Genomic DNA, 22,521 nt, shown 5'->3' on the forward strand with positions numbered 1-22,521 from the left:
GGCGGAGGTCTTTCTGAGCTCAGAGAGTTGGAGATGAAAAATGACAGCCAACCTCATGAAAGGGTTTGCACTTTCAACACATTGCCATGGCGGGGGTTTGTTTAGGGAAAAACGAGTAATGGGTTGGCTAGAATCGGATGTGTTGGGGAAGGAACCGGGTGCCTCTCCCATCGCCTGGCACAGAAGCATCTGGAAGGGGCCTCTGGGGGCATGCAGAGAGAGGCCCCTCTCTGACGATCCATGGAATGCAGGCAGGCAGATTTGCATCACCAAGTTCAAGTGTGCTCGAATGGATCCATTTGATTTTACACAAGGGTATTTTGTTTTTAAAGCTTCCATTTTTAAGGCGTAGCATCACATTAAAACTAGCATCTCTAGCAGCACGGCATTTTAATCCAAACTAGTTTCTTTCACATAGCGGTTGTCTAAACTGTACTTTCCCTAACGCAGTATCAGAACCGCCTGTGGTGTCCTGGGGATGATGATCTAAGGTGATGTCACCCTCAGGTGGGTTACGATGAGCGGGGGAGAGTAAGGCATTTGAGGGTCTTTCCTCTGGGTTTCACACGATGGCCCTCAGACCCCCAAGACACACACCTGGCTACAGCAGGTCGTGTAGGGAGAGTGCCTCCTCTGCTTCACTGACGAGTTGGGGAGAAACACACAGCTTTCAGGATGGTCTATTTGAAAAACACCGTGAGTCAGGAAATAGAAAGTTGATTTGCCTTGCAAGTTTAAGCCTTCATTATATGCCAAATAAACTAGTGATTGCCACAGACTTCTTGATTCCAACACAGAGGTAGGCTGATTTTCTGTGGCATTGGTGGTATTTGTAAAAGTAATTTATTGATGAGAATTTGGTCAGGGTGACAGCCTACTGTTTTGAAGGCAGGACCGATGACGGGAACTCTATTATGTGAGTCCAAGTGGTTTAGTTCGATGTCACTATTGTGGCTCATGACCTCGTAGATGGGTGCTAACCTGCATAGGTTGTGAAGGGTGTGACCCACTTCTGTTTGGGAAATAAATGTCTGAGATCTTCATTCTTATCTCCATGTCGGAATGATTATCTTTGAGAAGTATCCCACCATGAGTTCTTACCAGCACGGAGTCATGAGCTATCCTAGGTTACCACGTCTCTGAGTCACGCAAGAGCAGGGTGTGCCCTTGACGCTGTGACAGGTCACCCTACAGCTGCCTGTCCTTTAAAACCGGTCACTCCGGAGACAGTAGAAATCACCTTTGTGGTTGGATGGGGTGTGGACACAGTCTTTTCCTATTGTTATTCAGGCAAACTGGTAATGGAATGTTTTGTACCTTCCCACTGGTTGTTCGATATTGTTATTTTAAATGTACATTTAGAATCGAATCATCTAAAAAGCTGATCTTGCTAACCTCCCATTCCCTGTGAAGGGAAATATCACAAGAATGTGCAAAAATAAAAATCTAAGGGAAAAAAAACCCCACGTGGCTCCAAAAGAGAATGTTTTCTAGTAGATGACTTTTGTGTTTTCTATGTAAACTCTAGTTAAAGCACACACGTGTTTACACGCATGTTGTCTACGGTGGCACACAATCACTGGGGAGATCGGACATAGACTGGACAGTTTGTGGTAAGAATGTCGTCATCACAGCCTGGAAGGCTGGCACCACTGGGGTGACCAGGCATCCTGTTTTGCTTGGGATGAAGGGGTCTTTGCCAGGGACACAGGACTTTTCAGAGCTAAAACCAGGACACTCGCTGGGCACACCAAGGTGGCTGGTGACCTTACGTGCAAATTGGGATGGTTAGGTAACCATGGCTGTTTCCTAGGAGCTTGAAAAAAATTGAGGTAGTTTGTGACAAAGGAATAATTAGGTACCGTTACCTGTTTGCAGCCTTTCACACACGCATGCACGCACATACACACACACACACGCACACACATACCCATGAATAACTATAGACCTCCCCTGTTTAATAGATGGGAGGCATTTGGTAGACCATTCCAAAATTCATTCTTTCCTAGGCTGGTGGCTAAGTTTTTCAAAATGTGTTTTGTGGATTCCAAAGTATTATCTTCCAAGAAATACAGAAAAGAAGGGAAAAGTATGATTGGAATTCACATTTTCCCCCCAAAACCCAGCATGGACTCTCTTGCTGAGCTCACACTGCTCTAACGGAAACCACAGATGGGGGTGCTCAAACATGGATGTTTACGTCCCACGGTTCTGGGGGAGAGGTAAAGTCCAACCTCAGGGTGCTGCTGGATTCGGTTCTCGGTGGGGGCTCTTTGTGGTTTGCTCATGGCCAACTTTTTGCTGTGTCCTGAGGTGATGGGGAGAGAGAGACCCTCTCTGTTGGGTCTCCTCTTGTGAGGGCACTAATCCCATCCACGGGGCCCCACCCTTGTGTCCTAATTACTTCTCAGACACCCAGAGATCACGACGGGATCAGGGCTCCAGCACAGGGACTGTGAAGGGACGCGAGCTTTCAGTCACTCCTCGGCAGACGCCTGTGTGGTACATGTATAAAATGCTTTAATCGGGCCATCCACGTCGAAAGCCGCGTCTTCCGTGAGACGGGACACTTGGTGAGTAGCGGCCTCATCACACACCTTTGCACGCTGCCTTCATCCCCTAGGCCTGGCTGGGATGACAGGGTTCGAGCAGGGGAGGCCTGTGTGGCTGCTGTCACACACCTGAGGAAGACAAGGGCCTCTGCCTCTCTCCGCCCTGTCCTGGATATTTTGGGTTGAATTCCCTCATCGGTTTTTGAGGTGGCCCCCTGCACAGGTGGAGCCAGAGTGGTTTCGGGTCCCCACGGGGCGTTGGCGGGGACAGGTGCCCACGCTGCATCCCGCGGCTGTCTTAGCCAGCCCGCAGCCTTGCTGGGCCACGGCCCGTGGCATGGGGAGGGCGGAGGCGGGACAGCTTGTCCGCACCCCACTCCTGCCCCTCCCAAGCTCCATCCAGCTCATTCCAACACCGATCTCATCACTCCGCCCTCCCCGCCCCCACACGCCGAACCCGGGAACGCAGGGAGAGCAGGGGCCGGGGGCTGCGCCAGCCCAGAAAGGACGCTCCAGAGTGGCAGCCGCGTGCGTCCCGCCTGCAGCAGAGCAGCAGGGGGCGGGCACCCTTCCCTAGGCACCCGCTCCAGGCCCGACGCCCCCCGGCTCCCCTCTCTTCACCCCCCCCCACCTGCCTCCCCTGACCTCGAGGCCAGGTCAGGTCCCTTCCTCAGCCGCCCTGTTCGACTCGGCTATTTCTCTGTCCCTCGTCATCGACTCCACGCTTGTATGTTTGCACCTGACACCCGTGTTGGGGGTGAAGGCCTGAAAGGATGGGGACAGCGTGCCTTCACGTTCGTCCCCACTTCTTAGCTCACACCTGATCCGTCACCGGGTGACTGGTTCGGAGCGAGGGGAGCTTCCCGCATGCCCCCTGCTGCGGTCTGAGGGCTCCGAGCGTCACCTGGAACACACGAGTTTCCTTTCGTTAGCATTTTATTCTCAGTCCCTGTCCCCTTCCTGTAGGAAAGGGCTCTGTCCTGAATTTCATTGCTCCAAATCTGACAAATCTGACTCCAGATCTGCGTGAGGCACTGAGTCCTCTTTCCCGCACGGGCGTTTTGAATGTGTGAAGAGAAGCTTTTCGGCCACAATAGTAGAAATTTTTGTTGGCAAGAAAAACCACGTAGGCGGTAAAAAGAAAAATGCTGTATAGAAGCACCAGATCACCCCGAAAGGCGTGCACTGTCAGATGTGGCCCACGGGAGGTGGCTGGTGTCACCGCTGGGTGTCACAGCAAACACCTGGCCTTGGAAATCTGGACAGTGACCACTGAATTCCATCTTCTGGCTGGAGACAGACCGGTGCAGCACCCCGGATGTCGGCACCGGGCATGAGCGAAGCTGTCTTTGGGGGTGGCTGGGTCTCAGTCCCCCGCGTGCGGCCTCGCCTTCCCCGTCACGGTGTGCTGGGGCATTCCGGTGCCAGGGGCCGGCTTCGATTTCGGGGCCTGTTTCGGCTTCACAGCCATCTCGGGGGCCCTGCGGACAAGCAGAGGGGGGTGAGTATGGCGCCCCTCGGATCCCAGCCCGGTGTCCCTCGGCCTTGGCTGCTGTGCAGAGAAGCCCAGCAGTGGCCAAGCTACGTTTCAGGAGGGAGCCTCGGGGGAGAACGTAAACGAGAGGCGAATCGGAGCACAGGACCGTGACACGCAAGCGTTTTCTCCTTTCTAAATCCCCGCCGCCTTTCTTGCTGAGCTGAGGATGGAACAGTGAGCAGAATAGGAAGAGGAAGGCTGGGCTGGCGGCCTGGGTGGCTCGCTTTCCCCTTGGGAAGGGGCCTGGGCGCACGGGTCGGCTCCAAGACAGTGCCCGCTGTTGGCTGTGTCCACATCTGCCGGCTACCGAGAGCGCGGGCGTGGCAGTGGGCTGGCTGCTCTCTGGGGCACAGGCTCATCGGGTGAGGGTGGGGCTCTGCCCAGTGGGGACAGCATTCCAGGTGGGGTGAAAGGCCCCTAGAGGCAGGCTGCAGCGGGCCAAGGCAGTGCTGGTCCCCCACGTCCCCCAGCAGGACGAGATGACCTGCGGGCAGTCGGACACAAGTCCCAGCACATGTTTCCGGCATTATCCCAGAGCTAATTTCCTCTTGACATCCGGGCAAGGAAGATATTTTACAACTGGGTTGTCAAAGGAACTGGTCCTGCATCGTTTGAGTCAAAGGAAGTCAGTACAGCTTTCCACGGAAATGTCCACAGAACCAGCTTCCTCTGAGATTCCGAACGAGTGGGACACGCGGGGAGACCGTGCGAGGGAGGCCTACTCACTTAGACAGGACGTCCACGGACTGCTGGGTGGCCAGTGTCCTCTTGTCCTGCGGTCCATACAAGAGGGTTTGAATCTGAAGGCACTGCAGAACACCAAATAGTGACTGTGAGGCTACAAAAATGTCACTGAGCGCATTTTGCAGGAACACAAGTCTCCCTGGAAAGGGGGAGAGAACCCTTCATTCCCAGACCTGTGCACTATGACAGAATCGGTGTGTTCTCGCGGTTTCTCCCGGGGACGTCTGACCTGCCTTGCGCATGCTCTGAGGAAGCACAGGAACAAACGCACAGTTTTAGCACGATTTTTTCAGAACTCTCTGTGACCACCCGTACGCAAAAGTATGTTTAAAAGTAATACTTTAAAAAAGAAAAAAAATCAAAGCCAGGATTTATAAGAGATACGTGGACTAGACAAATTCATAGAGACAGGAAGTAGGGTGGTGGCTGCCAAGGGCTGGAGGGAGCGGGGGTGGAGAGTTAGTGTTTAATGGGGATAGAGTCTAGGTTCGGGGTGATGAGAAAGTTCTGGAGAAGGGTGGTAGTCACGGGCGCACAATGACATGGATGTGCTTAATGTCACCGAACCGTACACTTACAGATGGACGAGATAACGTAAGTAAATTTGACGTTGTGTTTGTTTTACCACAATAAATAAATTTTAATGGCAGGATCTTTAAAAATACATAAAGGCGAGAACACTGGTAGTGACCAGAGGGTGGCCTCCAGTTTCTGTTTTTAAATGACCCTTGCTACAGACCTGGCAAGGTTTTTTGGAATAGTTTTGCTTTTGTAAACAAGCAGTTTATTTCCTATGGGCCTTTTCTATTCATTACTACACGGCGATTTCTTTGGAGTTTATTTAAGGGTTAAATATTCGGCTTAAGCGTTATCCAGGGCTAACTTTGGCTTCATTTCTTCCTTCTGCTTATTGTCCTGCCGTTTGATTGCTTGTACCCAGCCAAGGCCAACTTAAAAAAAAAAGGATAAAGATTCAATTTGTGCCCAAAATGGCCAAAATAATTTCGGTGAAGAATGAGATGGAGGGAATTGCTTTATTGTCCACACTTTTAGAAAAATATAGTAATCCAAGCGGTATAGGTGACACCCAGAGACAGACAGACAGACCGATGGAGCACAGCGGAGAGCCCAACACTCGACAGGTGACAGAAGTGGCCTTGAAGGGTCCGTGAGGAAGAGCCGAAGTAGTCGATGAGTGTGACTAGGACCGCTGGTTTTTCAAATGGAAGAAAATGGACCCCTGCCCCATTCCAAACCCAAATTAATCCCAGACTGATTGAAGAACTAAATGAGAAACGCAAAACTTGGAACTTTTAGATGAAAATATTGGAGGATACCCTTCTGATTGTGAAGTGAGGAAGTATTTCTTGGATGAACTCTGAATGAACCAAAAGTAAAAGACTGAAGAAATTTAACTATATTAAAATTTAAAACATCTGTACACCGAAATTTACCTTAGGCAAAGTATCCAAAGACGGACCGGACTGAGGGAAAAATTTTGCACAAAACTGAGAAAGGATTAGCATTCAGAATACATAAAGAACTCCTATAAGGTAATGAGGAAAACACAAACGACCTCCCAAAAGAAAAACGATCGAAAGATGCGAAAAGATTATTCAAAGAAATTGAAAAAGGAATGGCTAATAAACACGCCTAATCTTGCTAGTAACCAGAAATGCAAACTAGAACTTCTATGAGGTCGCCCTTCACCCATCGAACTGCAAAAATTAGTCTGCTAATGGTAAACCAAGCTTTGTCAAAGATCTGAATGAACAAGAACCCTTTCGTGTACTGATTCTGGGTGTTAAAGTTGGTACAACTACTCCGTACAGCAATTTGGCCATATGAAGTAACGGATAAGTAAATTATGATATACATATGTACGGTATCTGTGGGACATACCTGTTTTTGAGATGTGTGTGTCCACGTAGATGAATCTCATGCTTATAAAGTAGAAAGGAAAAGGCAAATTGTGGTGAATTTATTATTGGTGAACTTTTATGTATATAATTTATACGATAGGTTAAAAAACGTGTAAAACAAACCATAGGAAAATAAAGCGTGGGAATGATATCAAATTCAAGAGCGTAGTTATCTGGGGACAGGGTGGGGAGGCGTATAGGGGGTCATGTTTTATTTCTTATGTTAAATAGTGAGCTCAGAGTTGTATTATTTGTACTTCTACATTTATCTGAAATATTTCATAATATATTTTTGAAAGATTGAATCTGTTTGTCTACGTGGTAACAGGATGAGCTGACCAAAAGTGTGACGGTTTGGGGACTTAATACTGAAGACTGTTTACTCATTCTAGTCTGCTACCTGGTTTTAGGTCTTCGAGGAAACGAAAACGTAAGTAGCCAAATGCTTTGTCTTTATGAGCTGCGGAAAATATCAAAATTGTCTGGTCCAATCTAAAGAACTGAGAATGTGATTCTGGGATCTGAGAATGTCGCTGCCTTTTGGAAGAAAGAAATATTATTAGACAAGAATACGCCAGGATTTTTTTTTTTTTAAATAACAAAATATTTGCTATTCCTTAGTTGAGTTATATAGCATCAAGAAGTAGTAAGGAACCTTTTTCTGTTATGTTATTTAGTATAATAATCCGAATTCTGCAAAGACAAGGACTCCAGCTTCTGTGCCCAGCAAGCCTGCCCTTGGAGACTCAGGAACCTTGACAAGGCGCTTCGTGGCTTTGGGGACGGGTCTCCCACACCCATGACACTCACCGAAAACGCTAACAGCACTCCCCCCCTTCCCATCCCCTGCCCCCCACTTGCTTGGCTTTGGCTGTTGGAAGCCCGAGTTCACCTCTTCATGCAGGTGTAAAGCTGAGTCCAGGTAGGAGATGGGCTCAGAAGGAACAAGCACGGAGCAAGTGTGCTTCCCCTCGGTCACACCGTCAGTGGGAGGCCTCTCTCGCCAGGACAGACTTCGTGTCTCCTGCGTGGCCAGAAACACCTCACTCAGGGTAACAGAGCAGGCCTAATTTTAAAACTCCCCGAACTTCCCATTTACGTATTTACGAGTGCCTCCGATGCGGCTCATTTTGAGACAGGCTGACGTCAGCGTGCTTTAGCGTTAATTCACTCACTGAGGCAGGAGCATTTTGCTGACGTTATAAATGATTTGAGACAGTCTGCGGTCTCGGTTCACCCTGTCTTCACGGATGGCCTCCAAAATCTAAAACTCGGGAGGGATTTCCATCCTACCCCTTTGGGTTATGGAAGCTTCTTCTCCCTGGCCCCTCATCCTCTAGGGGAAGAGATATAGTAGCTGACTATCCGTGGATGCCTGAGAAGCAGGAGAAGACATTTGATAGTGCTTCTACGAATCCTCGCTGGTTCAACTAACCACCTCCATTTCTGACTGTGTGTGCTGACCATTTTCACTGGTCGTTATGGTCATAGGGACAGTGGAGATGGGATTGAGAATCTGGTTGGGTGAAGTCATCCTTTCCAATAATCAAACCCAGCAAGAGGTGAGCCCTATCTCCCTCCTGCCCGCTAGGCCCAACCAAGGCCCTTCTCTTCCTGGTATTAATAGATTTTTATTCTTAAAGGCTGCTTATCCTCAATAAGGAGATTTGCTCAAGCTTCTAGCTGAAGTGAGAAGAGATGCTCGGGATGTCGCTAGGAGAGAGAAACACCCTCGGCCCCTCCCTGAGCCCTTCCGTGATGACAGCGCCCAGGGAGGCCACGCCAGGCACCAAGACAGGAAAAAGTCGTTCATTCAGTCACTGAAATAGTCTTCAAGACGCGCCTTTCTTCAAAAGCAAAATAACCCATTACCGACTTTTACCAGAAAATGTCTTACACATAGCTGTAGATTTATCTAAGACACATAAATTGAATTTTTCAATGCTCTGCTGCTCTAGGCTAAATTTGCGGAAGCATTTTTGCGTGAAACAGGTACTTTGATTCCTTTCTTAAAAACAAAGACACTGGCAGAGACAAAGTCGATAAATGTTCATTGAACCTACTGGGAGCCGGGCGGTGTAAACATTTTTGCCGAGCTAAGTAAACAGCTCCCAAACCTTGACAGCGGAACGTTCTCCACCGTTCTGAAGGCATTCTGTGCTTTCCAGAAGCTTCTAAGGAGGCCAGTGAACTCCTGTTTGAAATCAGCCTGCAAAGGGTCTTTCTCACTTTTCTTTAAGTGGACAAAACGTGAAATTCTGAGTGTCCCGATGACTCTTAGGGAATCATAACACTGCTGTCGTTCTGATTTGATTTGCGGGGTTGGGAGAAGTCATGTATGTTTCTATGATTCCTCAATACCACGCAGGGGGCTTTCTGCAGGAAGACAAAAGGGAACGCCCGCCTGTGAGCGGACCCTAAATTTATCTGACACCTGTCTCGCTCCCCTTTATGTCCCAGGGCCTTGCACAGTCCCCAGCATGTAAGTGGATGTAATATTTGCTAAATGAATGAATGATTAAATAAGTAAACAAACAGACCAACTGAGAAATTCTCATATGGAGCCGTAAGACACGACTGGACCCCAGGCCTCCCGTGATGCGTCCGTTGCTTCAGCCTCTGGGAAGGAGGTGCCGCTGTGGGTGCCACGTCACAAAGTGTCACCATCATACTCCGGGCAAGGTCACTAGTAGACAGAATGCTCACCGCATGCTCCTTTCTTAAGCATTTGATACAAACTTTAAAAGGTCTTTTTGACATGAGGTTTGAAAGCTCGGTTTCTACAGGGCCCAGGAGACAAGGAGGCTGAGGCAGGCACCATCCTCCCGCCGTCTGGCCAGCTGTGGCCCATCCCTGTGCCCCGGAGCTCACACCCTTCCCAGTGGACAGAGGGCTGGTTTGGTGGCAGCTATGGCGTGAAGGTGACCTGACTCAGTATATTCTGGCTTTAGAAAACCACAGCAATTAAATACCCAAACTCATAAGGAAGCATATTTTCTGGTTTGGTGGTGGCGGCGAGAGGGGGGTGAATCTCTGACAATCTGCAGAATGCATCATTAATCAGGGCCATTGTCACGGCAGGACCTCTGCAGAAGTGGACGGTTGTGCCTTCGCCCTCCCCTCCTCCTTCAGCTTCTAGCCCGAAGTCCTGGAACTGCATCCTAATTTCTCTGGGGGAATTTCGGACAACGAAAGCGCTGATGGACCACATCCTATTTATTAACAGAGACGAGTACAGCACGTGCTGTAACTAAAGAGCCATTTCGGCTGCGAGGCCACAGGACTCCGCGATGGAGAGCTGACACAGGCATACGTCGAGCTTGGTAAGGGCCCTCGCCAAGCCTGCCATGCTATTGTGTGTTTTATCTCCACACGGAGCAAACAACAAAGCCAGAGAAAGGTAAATTTTTAAAAAACTATTCTAATCACTATTCTTCATTACACATATATCATCTGATGCTAGTGTATATCTGTGAAGGAAAAATTACCTAGAAACTCATGAACTGGGCTTCTGTTTTCATGTCGATTCTTAAGGCTAGTATTGAGGGGGAAAAAAAAAGACATGAGAACCCCAAATCTGTGAAAGTGTGAAATGTTTTCAATGTTTCGAAAAACACAACTATCCTTCCATTTACCAATCGTGACCAGGCAGGCAGAAATGATCACTCAAACGACGAACGTGGGGGATCGAAAGGGTGAACCAAAACGCGATTCATCAGAGAGCATTTCCTCCGGAAACGGGGGCCCGGCTGCGGCCGCATCTTCTGCCACATCCGCTCGTTCCTGCGGCAGATGTCTGCTGAGACCTGTCATGTCCCAACCCCGCGCCCGCTTCGGTGACGGGGCAGAGGACGGGCAGACGTGGGCCTTGCTCTCCCGGGACCTCCAATGTGGTGGGGAGCCAGACACTTAGAAATATGCTGGAAACATGGCATGGCAGCTCTTAATAAGAGCTGTGGAAGAAAGAACGAAATGGGCTGTCGGTGGCAACGGAGTATACTGGGGTCAGTGAAGGCCTTTCTGGGGTGACATTCAAGTTGAGACCTGAAAGGATGAGGGGTCAACCAGGTGATGAGGACCAGGCTGGTGTGGTGGGGTCCCACAGGAGCACACCCTGCATCTCTCTCTCTCTCTCACCTTCTATGGCTCCCTTACCTAAAGGGGCCACTAGGTCTGAGCCCTGAGGATGGCTACACAGGTGGGTAGGAAGGATCCCATGAGGGCAGCACAGGTGAGGTGGGAGAGGAGGGAGAAGGGGTGGGAGGCCCGCGGGCACCATCGCTCAGCCCCGTTCGAAAGCCGAGCGTCAGGCTCGGAAACGCGGGGGGCACCCTTGCAGCTCCCCCTTCGCCTCTGAGTTGCCAAGTGCCGTGGGCCCTATATCCTCATGGCCATCCCTCGACTCCCCCGCGACTTTGCTCCATCCCCTGGCCACTGTCTTGGAGCAAGCTGCCAGCACCTTTCTCCGGGACAACTGCGACACAAGCGTGTAGAGGGCGGAAGCATCAGCGGGCCGCGCTGTCGAGGGGGCCCCTGCTGTGGACCCACGTGTGAGCTCAGGCTTCGTCGTCTAAGTGGGTAGCCGACCGGCTCTCTGTGCAAAGGCTGAACTTGCCCGTTCCTGAGCCAGGCGGAGGAAGCGAGCCAGACGCTCTTAAAACTAAGCCCCTGAGCTGCCTTTTCCCGGCGCGTGTCCCTCACGGTCTGGAACGTGGCCATCTCGCTCAGCGCTTCCCGAGCTGGTGGAGGCCGTACCAGCCGTTCCTGGCCATCGCTCTGTCCACTTGTTTAAGGTCACAGTGAATTTATGTGGTAGGAGGTCTGTTCTTCCCCATGAACCCACAGTCCCCCTGCCTCCATCGAGGTCCGACAGGGCGCCAGATGGTCTCAGGCCAGGACGGTCTGTCCGGACCCGCGGGTCTGCAGTCTGCAGACCTGCGGGCCGATTTCGGAACGTGGAAGGCACCGTGTTCTCACCGAGCCACAGCACGGGCCCAGATCTGAGAGCTTCTCGTGGTGAGCGTGGCCTCGTTCCTGGGCAGTCTGTGTGCACTGGCCACCTGTGCTTTCTAAGGGGCAGAGAGGTGGAGGGTGCTGGGCGGCCGTACTTAGGGGCCTGACCCCAAGGAGATCAGCTCTTCTTGGCAGTCGGTGGTGCCAGGGCGGCTCGTGGCCCAAAGACCGGAAGTCCTCATTTCCACGTGGCCTAGGCAGGCAAGGGGGCTCCGTGTCTTCCCCACAGAAGGTTAAGCATGAATGAGCTTGACCCCTCTAACCATCAGCTCCCACGCGCATACTGGCTGCATCGACTGATTTCCAAACGTCAACTAATGAGGGCTCGAAGCGTCTTCACGCAAGTTTCTCAGCTCGGGAACAGGATTTTGTGTGTCAAAGTAACGTCATTAAGACCTTCTTCTCTTTCAGAAAAGACTCGAGGTGACCGCTGCAGCCCAACAGTGAGTGAGTCAAGGACGATCAGAAAAATCAGGATCAAGGACGAGTGGGACTCTGCATATGAAAACATGGGGGCTCTGAGGGGACCCCGAACCTGGCTCTGGATTCCCTGGCATCCAGGGCGACAAGGGAAGGTAAAACTAAGTGGCCCCTGATGGAACGACATGACGTGAACTGCGTATAAAATACAGCCGTCTACAAGTGTCTACAAGTGTTTGGCCCGTTGGAGGAATGGCTGGACTATGGCCTGTCCTCATGTGTCCTGTCTTGACCCATGACACATACGACCCTTCCATGGTTTTAGGAATAAAAACAATTTTCCACCTCCTTTCTTTAAATGACTTATATTATAACGGGCTTCGGATTTCCTGGAGAAAGAGATCACATAAAATTATATTATTCTTTCATGGAAATGTTCAATGTTCGCAGCTGCAAAGCAGTCAAGCAGTGGCCCGAATCCTGATGATGACGGTAATTAACAGGGGGCCCACCCCGACTTCACGCTGCAGCTGGGCCCAGGGTCAGTTCTGAGACACTATCGACCTAGGAAGTGAATGGTTCGCAAATTCTCTTTGTGCGGCCTTTCCCCTGGGTGAAAATGCTGGCGATGATGCTCATCCTAGAATCAAACTAGGTCTCTGTGTCGCAAAAGCATGCGGATTTATGCTCTGGGGCTAATGGACTGCTCTAATTTCCCCTGCGGGCAGACGCCTTTGAAAGACAGATCAACAATCTGGTTGGCTTTTCAGTAATTTAATCCCACTGTCTGCTTTGCTTTTTTTGTGCCTTCCTGTATTTCACGCCCACAGGACCACGCCTGGGCTGCTCAGCACATGTGGGCACATCTGGAAAGGCCTGGATTTGGTGGATTGCTGCTCCCGAGTTGAAAAAGTTGGGGGCTGCGGCTGCTGTGATAAGCACCAGAGAAACATTGAGCTGGTAGCTTTAGAAAATGGCCGCGGGCTCCACGGAGCTCAGAGCTAAATACGGCATCTGACAAAGTCCAGTGCGAAAGGAAAGGCATGTTCCAAGCCCCGTGCGCCCCGGTGTCCACGGCGGGGCCAGCCTGTCCTCGGGGCGGAGGGGGGACACACGTGGAGAGCGGAACGGGACTGCATGTACCACAGTGTGCACACCCCACACGGACACGGGTTTTAACCCTTTCCTCTCTGATTCTGGCACGTGGCCAGACAGCTCAGACATGTCACAGCCAGAGTTTTCAGGACTGATGGTTAATGAGGCCAAACGAAAGGGGGGAAATGTCACCAGCTTCCAGGGCAGGGGTGAGAGGTGATGACACCTGAGAGCCGCTTGAAGCGGAGGTGATTTTCAGACCCCGGGTGGACAAGGGGGTGCTCAGAGCAGTGACTCTCGACCTCCCCTCAAAGCTACAGTGCAGACCCCAGGCCCTGGGCCCCTGTCCCAGACTGGTTCAGAAGGCGACTCTGATGCAGAGGCTTTAAGTCCCATGCTTGTCGAACGATGGGCGAAAGGAAAAAGATGGGCTTCGCTTAAGAGTGATTGGCCCACAGTCAATTGAAGTAACTTCTAGGGGACTCGGGCCCCCCGTCTGTAAATTAGGGCTGGTCAGGTCCAACCCTCTGGGCTGCTGGGAGGACCAGGAAAAACGCATGAGCTGCCCTCGGCCGCGGCGAGCCTGACTCAAAGCACATGGGCAGTCCCGGGACCAGCCCGGCCCAGCCACGGTCAGCAGGGCCCTGGGAAGGTCTGTGTGGCCCCGGCTTCAGTTTCGGTGCCTCTGCTAACACTCGCTGTCCTCCCCCATTTCCTGGGGTCCCTCCCCTGCCTGGAGGTGACTGGCCCAGCCGAACACTGCGAAGAGTCTTTCCCTATTTCATCCTCCCAGGAAGGGCCGGGAGCACTCTGCTTCTGGCCCTGTTGGCTCTCGGCCACCTGCCCTCTGCACCCAGGCAGGGCCTGGGGCTGATCGAGGCACCCCAGTCACCTCGCCTCGCACCGCCCTCAGAAGCAGGACGGCCAGAAGGCTCGTGTTCTTTTCTTTCTTTTTTTTAAACACCTACAGCACCTGGTCTTCCTAGGTGGTCTCCCATCCAAGTACTAACCGGGCCCAACCCTGCTTAGCTTCCGAGATCAGACGGGACCAGGCACGATCGGGGTGGCGTGGTCGCAGACAGAGTGCTCGTGTTCTTGTCACCTCCATTTCACAGATGATAAAACAGAGGCCTCTTGGCTCAATTCTTGAACCACTCCCTTCCATTCTCGACACTATCCTCACGGTGATTTAACTGCTCCCCCCGCGAACTTCAAAATAAACCTGGTGTAGCCTGCTTTAAATTTCCTCGGCGGCTCCCAGCTGCTCAGAGCGAGGCTGGGAAATCTTTTCTACAAAGGGCAGGTAGACGCAAAGCCGGGCCACTAAGTGGGCACTTATGTTACCAGTTAGAAATTTTCACAAAGTTTTATCGGTAAAATTCAAACTACAGTAACGAGTACGGTTTTCTATAATCAAGTTCTCGGGAGAAGAACGGATTTCTTTTTCAGAGGGAGAAGGGGTAATATCTCAGTTGGGGTTCAAAGTCAGTGATCCCCATCATCAACTCAACTTATGCCACCTGTAAAATGATTGCCACAGATTTTATGCTCATCTATAAAAACCATTTTTAACTTGCTGGCCATACGAAAACAGGTAGTGGGCTGGATTTGGCCCGCGGGCCATCACCTGCGACCCTTATCTAAAGAATCGCGTGTCAGCCCCGTGACCTGCAGACACACCCCAGGGCCCCTCCCTGCGCCTCGTCCGGACAGCCATCCCCAGGGCTCCTTGCTCCTGGGACAGGCTTCACTCTCTCGCCGCCCCCCAGCCTTCCCTTCCACCCATTTCCAATCTGGGAGCTCCTCTCCCTCAGTCCTTCTCAGGACTACTTGCTAAACGCCTTCCCTAAACCCCTTCCATCCCATAGAGCCCCGTACGGGCCTGTGGCACAGATCTTAGCACGTATGATATCGTAGTTGGGGGTTTATGGCCTGTCATTCTCTCACTGGCCTGGGACACTTGGCTGTAAGGGACGAGGCTGCTGCATTCCTATCGTACCTGCTGCACATGTTCCCAAAACAGGGACGAGCTCTCCTGACCTCGGTCCAGTCTCCTGGCTACGGGATTGCGTTTCCTGTGCCACCTCTGCCCCGGGCCACCCAGCTGCCTTGGAGGTACCACGTTCTTACAGCCTCCCGTGCCCCTGGCCTTCTCTGACTGATCCAAGATAGGCACCAGATTCAAGCCAGGCGGACTGTCATTCCCCGAGAACGTTCAGGCTATGACTGAGAAGTGACATGGGGCTAGTAAGTGGCCCCTGGAGGGTTCTGGAGGGCTGGCGGCCACGGTCTCCATCTTGAGTGGAGAGACCATGCCACAGTGTGCCGAGAAGCAGGCGGAGAGGACCCTGGTGGCATTAGGGCCTGGCCTTGGCACTCTCTCCTGAGGCTCAGCTGCTCGCCGGCCCTGCTCAATCCTCTGCCTGCCAGCCTTTCCACGGAATCCACAGGACCGACGCCATTTAGACCTGAGCCAACCTGAGCGGTGTTCCATCAGAGGCAACCCGAAGGCTCCGACCGTCCTGACCTTGGCATTCTCCCCACTGCGGCACCCGTTCCCAAACCTTTGAAAGCACAGGATGCTCTTGTTCAAACGAAATCTCACTTGGAAGCCCGCGCGTGTGACAGAGGACGGTGTAGGGAGGACCGCACGACACAGACGGCCCGGCTCGAATCCCCCGGTGACTCGCAGCTCGTCCCTTCGGCCTCAGTTTCCCACTCTGAGAGGCGCCCGCCTCGTCAGGGTGACGCGGGGCTTAAATATCTGTGCGCACGTAAGTCGCTTAACACAGCGCCAGAGACGCGACACTCACCGGTGGAAGCGGGAGATGGGGAAACACAGAGACCAGCGCCCTGAGCTCCCCTTCCACCTCTTCCTTCACCGTGACTTCTCTGGCACACGTGCGATGCTCAAATTACCTCTATCAAGCAATGTTTAGTACATGTCTTCCTAGCTAGACTAGAACGTCTCGCACAGACAAGAAGCACCTTTGTCTGCGTAGCTTTTTCCCTCGGGTCTGCCTAGCACAGCGACTGGCCCAGAGAAGGTGTCCAATAACTATTTCTTAACTAACTGATGTTAGATACATGTGTCATCTCGTTAAAAAATAGGTACCGAACATGTTACCAGATCTGGTGCCTTTTGCAGCAGAATCAGAAAAGTCAGGAAAAGAGAAAAAAAAAGCTTGACTTATAGGACAGCCCACTCTGAACGGAAGTTAAGTCTTTGGGTTTGGTCAGTTATGTTACTTAGAGGTTCCCAGGTTTTCTTCATTTTAAAACGAATTAATGTTATGGAAACACAACACGACAGAACTTATGGAATACATTTAAAGCAATAATAAGCAAATACATAGCCTAAAACACTTAAATCGATAAAAATGAGAACAAATAAAATCTTAAACTCAAAAAGATACGGCAAAAAACTCCAACGAAGTAAAATAAAATAAAAGAAGTCACAAGGAAAGAAATAATAAAGATAAAATCAGAAATTAACGAAATTGAGAATAGGAAGACAAGTGGTCCATGGAATTAAAATCCTGGTCCCCTAAAAAAAATGAACAAAACAGAGAAACCACTAACTAACTAATTCAGTCAATAAAAAAGTGGGAAAATCCAAATATAAAACTAAGCAACTACAACTGGGAAAATAACTATTCAAAAAGTAGAAATTAAAAAGATTCTTGTGACTACTTTGCAAATCTCTGTATGAATCGGTCTGAAGTATAAATGAAATAGTTACCTAGAAAAATGCAGTTTTCCAAAACGACCCCATTAGAGGTAGGAAGCTTCAACACACCAATTTTTTTTGCAGGAGAAATAGAGAAAATCGTCAAGAGATTTCTCCATAAAAAAGCCTAAGGAGTTTCATAGGACATACAAACCCTCAAAGACTCGATAGTTTTCATGCTGCACAAATTCCTTCAGTGCATAGAATATAAAAATAAACTTACAAATTATTTTTATGAAGCAAACACACATTGACATTTAAACGAATATCATTTACAAATATTGGTGCAAAACTCCTAAAATAAATATCAGCAAACAGAATCAACCTCACATTAAGAAGATATTTCAATATAATAACTAAGGGGATTTATTCCAGAAATGCAAGTTTGGTCCGATACTATAATAAATAATACACCGTATTAAGTGATCTAAGAAGAATCACCTAATTATCTCCACTATTGTTGAAAAAAACCTTTGATAAAATCCAACACTTAGTTCTAATAAAAAACCATTTATGGAAATAGAAAAGAAGTGATACTTCTTTAATACAATAAAATAGATAAAAGTTAGCCCTAACGTCATCTACTAAAAGGCAGAATTGCTAGAGGCATTTCCACTAAGATCAAGAACAAGATCAAGAGCTTTTATCTCCACTCATTACTTATTACTGTACTGGAGGTATGAACCAATGCAATTAAACAAGAGAAGTCAATTAGAGCCAAAAGAATTGAATAACATAAAGTAAAACTATTTGCAGATAATGTAATAGGATATCTGGAAAACCCAAGAGAATCAAGCCTCGAATTAACTCAAGCAAGAAATGAATTAAACACAGTAGCAGAATACAAACTAACAGAGAAACCAATAGTCTTCACATACACAAAAATAACCAGTCAATATAATAGTGGATATGACTCCATTTATAATGGTATCAAAGGAGATAAAATGCTTAGAAATCAGCCTACTAAGAAATGTGCCAAACCTGTAAAAGGTACACTTTAAAATGTGTCTAAATAATACATAAGTAACATCAACAAATACAAAGATATCCCTTGGGTAAAATGACCCAACATCATAAAGATATCAGTTCTCCCGTAGTTTGTTTACGAATAATGCAATCCTCTAAAAATTACCATTAACCTTTGTATGCAGTTAGACAAGTTGATACTAAAATTCACATGGAAAATACACATGCAAGAATACTTAGAAAACCTGATATTCAAAGGGGAGAAAAACCATGAAGGGTGTGTAGTCCTGCCAGATATTAAATCATGCTATGAAATCTCTAAATTTAAAACAATAAGGAACTGGCATTCGAATAAACCAAGATTGGCGGAATAGAAGAGAAATCTGGAAATGACTCAAATCATGTGGAAATGTAGGATATGAAGGTGTTATCCCAAATCGCTGGAGCATAGTAGGCTCTTTAGTAAACAGGTGCTGGAAAACGGGGTACCCGTTTGGAAAAAAGATCCCATTAACTCCACACCTCACACCATCCACACAAACAAACTCCAGGTCAAAAAAGAAATAAATATATAAGTACTAGAAGAACACGCAAATTCCTCTCCAAACTGGTGTACGGCAAGAGTACGATAGAATAAAACATGGATCAATAACACTACGTAAAAGTTAAACACCATTTGCATGATGTTTATAAAAAAATAATTGACGATGCATTTAAAAATGTACTTGTAGAAGAGGATTACTATAGCTTTTACCCCAAAAGTGTTCATTTAGATCAACCGCAAAAGCGATGTCCTCTTACCTAAAAAAGGCTCATTTAAACAGAGGATGGGGGCAGGAGAGAAAGTGGCCCGTGAGGAGAGATGGAGGTTTTTTCTTGCGTTAGTACTCACTCCGTCCAGACTTACTTTCCTCAGTTTCTTCTGGGCCCTGCTGTGGTTCCCCTGCGCCAGGTCAGCCCTGCTCAGGAGGCGGTACGTCTCTGCCACCTCAGCACTGAGGTCACCAAACACTGCCACTTTGGCTCCCAAGGACTCTCTCAGGATGGAGGTTGCTCTCTGCGAAAGGATCAGAAAGCTGTCTGGTTAAAAAATTCAAAGGCTGATAAAAATCGGTGCCGCTTAAGAAAATGATGTAACTCGCGTGTATTTTCACTTTTTAGGGGAATGGGTTTGGGGAGCATGTCTCGGGAGCTGAGCCTACTTTCCTCTGGTTAAATAGGAGACAGAAGTCTATGGGGTGGGGCGGGGGGAAGGTGTGAACTGTGAAGAGAGAATGCATAAAGGACACCTGGAGGAAAGCTACCTCGGAAGTTATAAGAATCCATTTCGGTTGAGTAGTAAGAAAAAAAGCTAACAGGGATGGTGTCCTTTGTGTGTCAAAAACTGTGCTAAACATTTTACGTGTGTGAGCTCATTTAATTCTCAGCCTCCCTTAGATAAGCACGGTTTTAATCCTCATTTGACAGAGGAGGAAACTGAGGCACAGAGCTGTCGAGAAATTTGCTCAGGGTCTGACAGCTCGTCGGTGGCAAAGACAGACTCTGAAGCCGACTAGTGATTTTAATCGTTTTTAGTCGCAGAGTCTTCTTCCCCTGTGCAGTAACATGTTTACACAAGCAAAAACTCCAGTTTCCTGGTGATTTATCTGTTTACAGAACATCCAAAACATATTCCAGTGTTTCCTATTTCTCATAAGAAATCGTTTATGAAACCAAAAGCACACTTGATAAAAAAATTAAATGTCTTTGACATTTTGTTCCGTTCGTCTAATTTATTTATACTAACATAGAACAAAAATGAGTTGGTTAGAAACCAGTATCTTCTGAAATTAATCTCTTCGATCAGACACCGAGACATGGAGAGGGAAACCCCGGTGAGTCGCTCTCCCAGGTTTTTCTTGAAATTCTTCCGAGATCATCTAGCTGAAGGCGCGATCACTGCCGCAGAGCACAAAGCCGAGTTCGAGATGTAAGTAAAGCAGGAACCGGTGGAAGACGCTTCCCCATCACACAGCCCTGACGGCGCCCAGACAGCGCCCCACGGACAGAAGGCGCTGGCAAGGGCTGGACTCCTTTCTCCGGCGATAACATGAGTTCGGCTGGGGGGTGTGGTGGGAAAACCGCAGAAAAGGCGCTGACGAGATAGAAATCGTGTCTTAGGTGGGAAAAGGAACCGCTGCACGGGCAGAGACACTGCGTAAATTGGGAATGTGCGCCCCACCTTGGCAGGTGAGGGCCTTGCCGAACGCTAAAGTCCGTCACGCCCTGTGTACCACGTCCTCGTCCAGCGTCTGTGGCCAAGGACCCAGCATTGCAGTGCTGGGGTTGGCAGCTTTTCTGTGGGAGTGGATTTGCGGCTGTGAGGAGCCAACGATGGAAAGAAGAGCCAGACTCCTTTTCCCAAATGAAACTTTCGATGTTATTCGCAGGAAACTAGAGAGAGATGTCATGAACTTGAGTGGCAAGTCGAGATGGCAATGGATGAGATGCCACACGGCTTTGGAGGAAACAGACCGTGTCAGTCTCCGAGAGTTGGAAGAGATAAATGAAGAGGTGGAAAGAATAATAAAACAGATGGGCTGAGAAGCGGGCGTGGGAAACCGGGAGCACATGGCACGTTTGGGGCCAGGGAGCGGATGGATCTGACTGCGCAGAGAACACAGGAAGGGGTGCCGAGGCAGGTGAGGCGGAGTCACAGGCTGGGCTGGTGGCGGAGTCACAGGCTGGGCTGGTGGCGGAGGGCCTTTGTGCCACAGCCAGGAATTTCGATGTCCTCACCAGAAGAAAAGTCAGAGAAGGTTCTCGAGTGGCACAACTAGAAGATAAAGCCACCCAGACAAGAGCCACCTTACTTACATTCCACTTTAAAGGGCGTTTTCCTCCCCAGAGATCACATTCGTGTGGGTGCAGGGTGCTGGCCCATGGGCAGGCTGTGACCTCATTTGGAGTGGTCTGAGCATAGCCCCTTGCTCGTCTCTGGGACTGTCCTCGGGCCCAGCCCTTGCTGGCCGACCTACCGTGAGAAGTCTGCGCCCAGGGCGAGAACAGCGCAAGGCTGCCACGTGTGGGTGGACGAGCTGTGCCAGGCAGCAGGGCGCCAGGCATGAGGATGAACAGGGCTGACCCCCAGCCGTGTCTTGCCCTCCGAGCACGTGCTCTGGCACAAGCCACACCCCAGCCAGAATGAGGTGGCGATAACCTGGCTCTGTCCACTGGCTGCTCAAGGCTTCTAGTTCTTCGGATCGTGTGTGGGTGACCACAATGTGACATTCTCATATTCCCAAGAGCAAGTATCGGGGAGTGGCCTGAGAGTGGCCGCATGGCCTTTTTACCCATGTCCCTGTGGAGTCTGTCACATGCCTTGCACATAGTAGATGCCTACTGGATGCATGCAGAGCGAAGGACTACAGTATCTGCCCGTGTAAATAACCAGCCAACTGTGGTCCCTAGTCACTTACCTCTTCCTGTCCAGTGACTTGTAGAAAATGGCAATATTCATCTTGAATGGAAAGAAGCTTGGCTTTCCCCGTCCCTTCGGCATCTTTGAAACTAGCCATGCTCTCTTGAAAATACTGCTCAGCCACATCTGAAGAAAAGCATCATAATGCCAACTTTGAAAACCACTCACAGATTTGCAATGGAAGCAGAATAAATATGCTTTTAGTGGTGCTGAGCTATTTAAAAACGCTAAGCATTTGGAAAAGAGGACGCAGTTAGGGAGACTGTCTTTTGCCCACTCGTCACCTGTTTTATCAGAAAAGATTTGGGTCTCAGAAGGATACGCTAATTTATCTTCCTCGGTTTTTCATACGCCTTGGCTCCCCCAGTGATACAGTAAGCAAAGTTCATGCGAACCATCTCCCTGACCCTAAGATGGATAAGTTTTCAGGTTGATGAAGCCCCTCTCCTTCCACGGGGGCCTGTCCACTGCCAGACCAGCAGGTGGATTTCTGGAGTATCACTCAACATTTTCTCTTGGTAGGAGAAAATTCTACTGCACAGAAAGTGTTTACGTCTCTTCTTTGTAGCTGACTCACGGGAGAAAACGTTACAGATTTAATGCTTAAGCCATTAGCTTTGGCTGCTTTGATAATCTGACGGCAGCAAATGTGGAGATGATGTGGCATTTATTTTGTTGACTCTAAAAGCATTACGGAGATGGAAGGAGATGCCGAAAAATGAAGGAGGACATTTAGGAGTGAAGGACTCTTGATGTTTTCATTTTCTGTCCAACTGGGAATTAACCAAAGGATGGAATCGAGCCTTTCTTTTAAAGTGAACATCTGTCCGGGTCTCAGCCTTGTTCCCCCGGAGAAACGCTCCCACTGAAGATCCACAGATGTGTGTGACACAGGAGGGAGTTGAGGCTGAGCGGGCAGGGGCTGACTTCGAGACCCTGGCCTTTGGCAGAAGAAGTGGTCCATGCTCTGATAGAGGAGGAGGCCAACGGGGATGGGAAGCACTTTCTCGGTCTCTCAGACATGGGTGGACACAGCCTGCTTGACCCCTTGCTAGCTCCTTTCCTGTCATCTTCTCCCACCT

The 22,521-nt window shown here is 49.4% G+C and overlaps 1 protein-coding gene and 1 pseudogene across 7 annotated transcripts in view; both read right to left on the minus strand.

Annotated features, from left to right (window-relative positions):
- Positions 1 to 22,521, minus strand: part of TTC23 (tetratricopeptide repeat domain 23) — a 60,064-nt gene that overhangs the window by 6,147 nt on the left and 31,396 nt on the right. For 3 of the 7 annotated variants that reach the window (XM_039844074.1, XM_039844072.1, XM_039844073.1), the window contains exons 8-10: positions 21,438 to 21,565; positions 18,887 to 19,036; positions 3,471 to 4,033 (exon numbers count right to left, since the gene is read on the minus strand). In XM_039844074.1, the coding sequence (XP_039700008.1) occupies positions 3,719 to 4,033; positions 18,887 to 19,036; positions 21,438 to 21,565 (593 nt within the window). In that variant the 3' untranslated portion in view covers positions 3,471 to 3,718. Of the gene's footprint in view, positions 1 to 3,470; positions 4,034 to 4,815; positions 4,899 to 4,979; positions 5,079 to 18,871; positions 19,037 to 21,437; positions 21,566 to 22,521 lie in introns of those variants that run through there. The other 4 variants (XM_039844076.1, XM_039844075.1, XM_039844077.1 and 1 more) reach the window with 4 other exon arrangements.
- On the minus strand, positions 14,245 to 14,363 carry LOC120587370 (uncharacterized; annotated as a pseudogene).

Source organism: Pteropus medius, unplaced genomic scaffold, assembly GCF_902729225.1.
Source record: "Pteropus medius unplaced genomic scaffold, Ma_sr-lr_union100, whole genome shotgun sequence".
Classification (NCBI taxonomy): Eukaryota; Metazoa; Chordata; class Mammalia; order Chiroptera; family Pteropodidae; genus Pteropus; species Pteropus medius.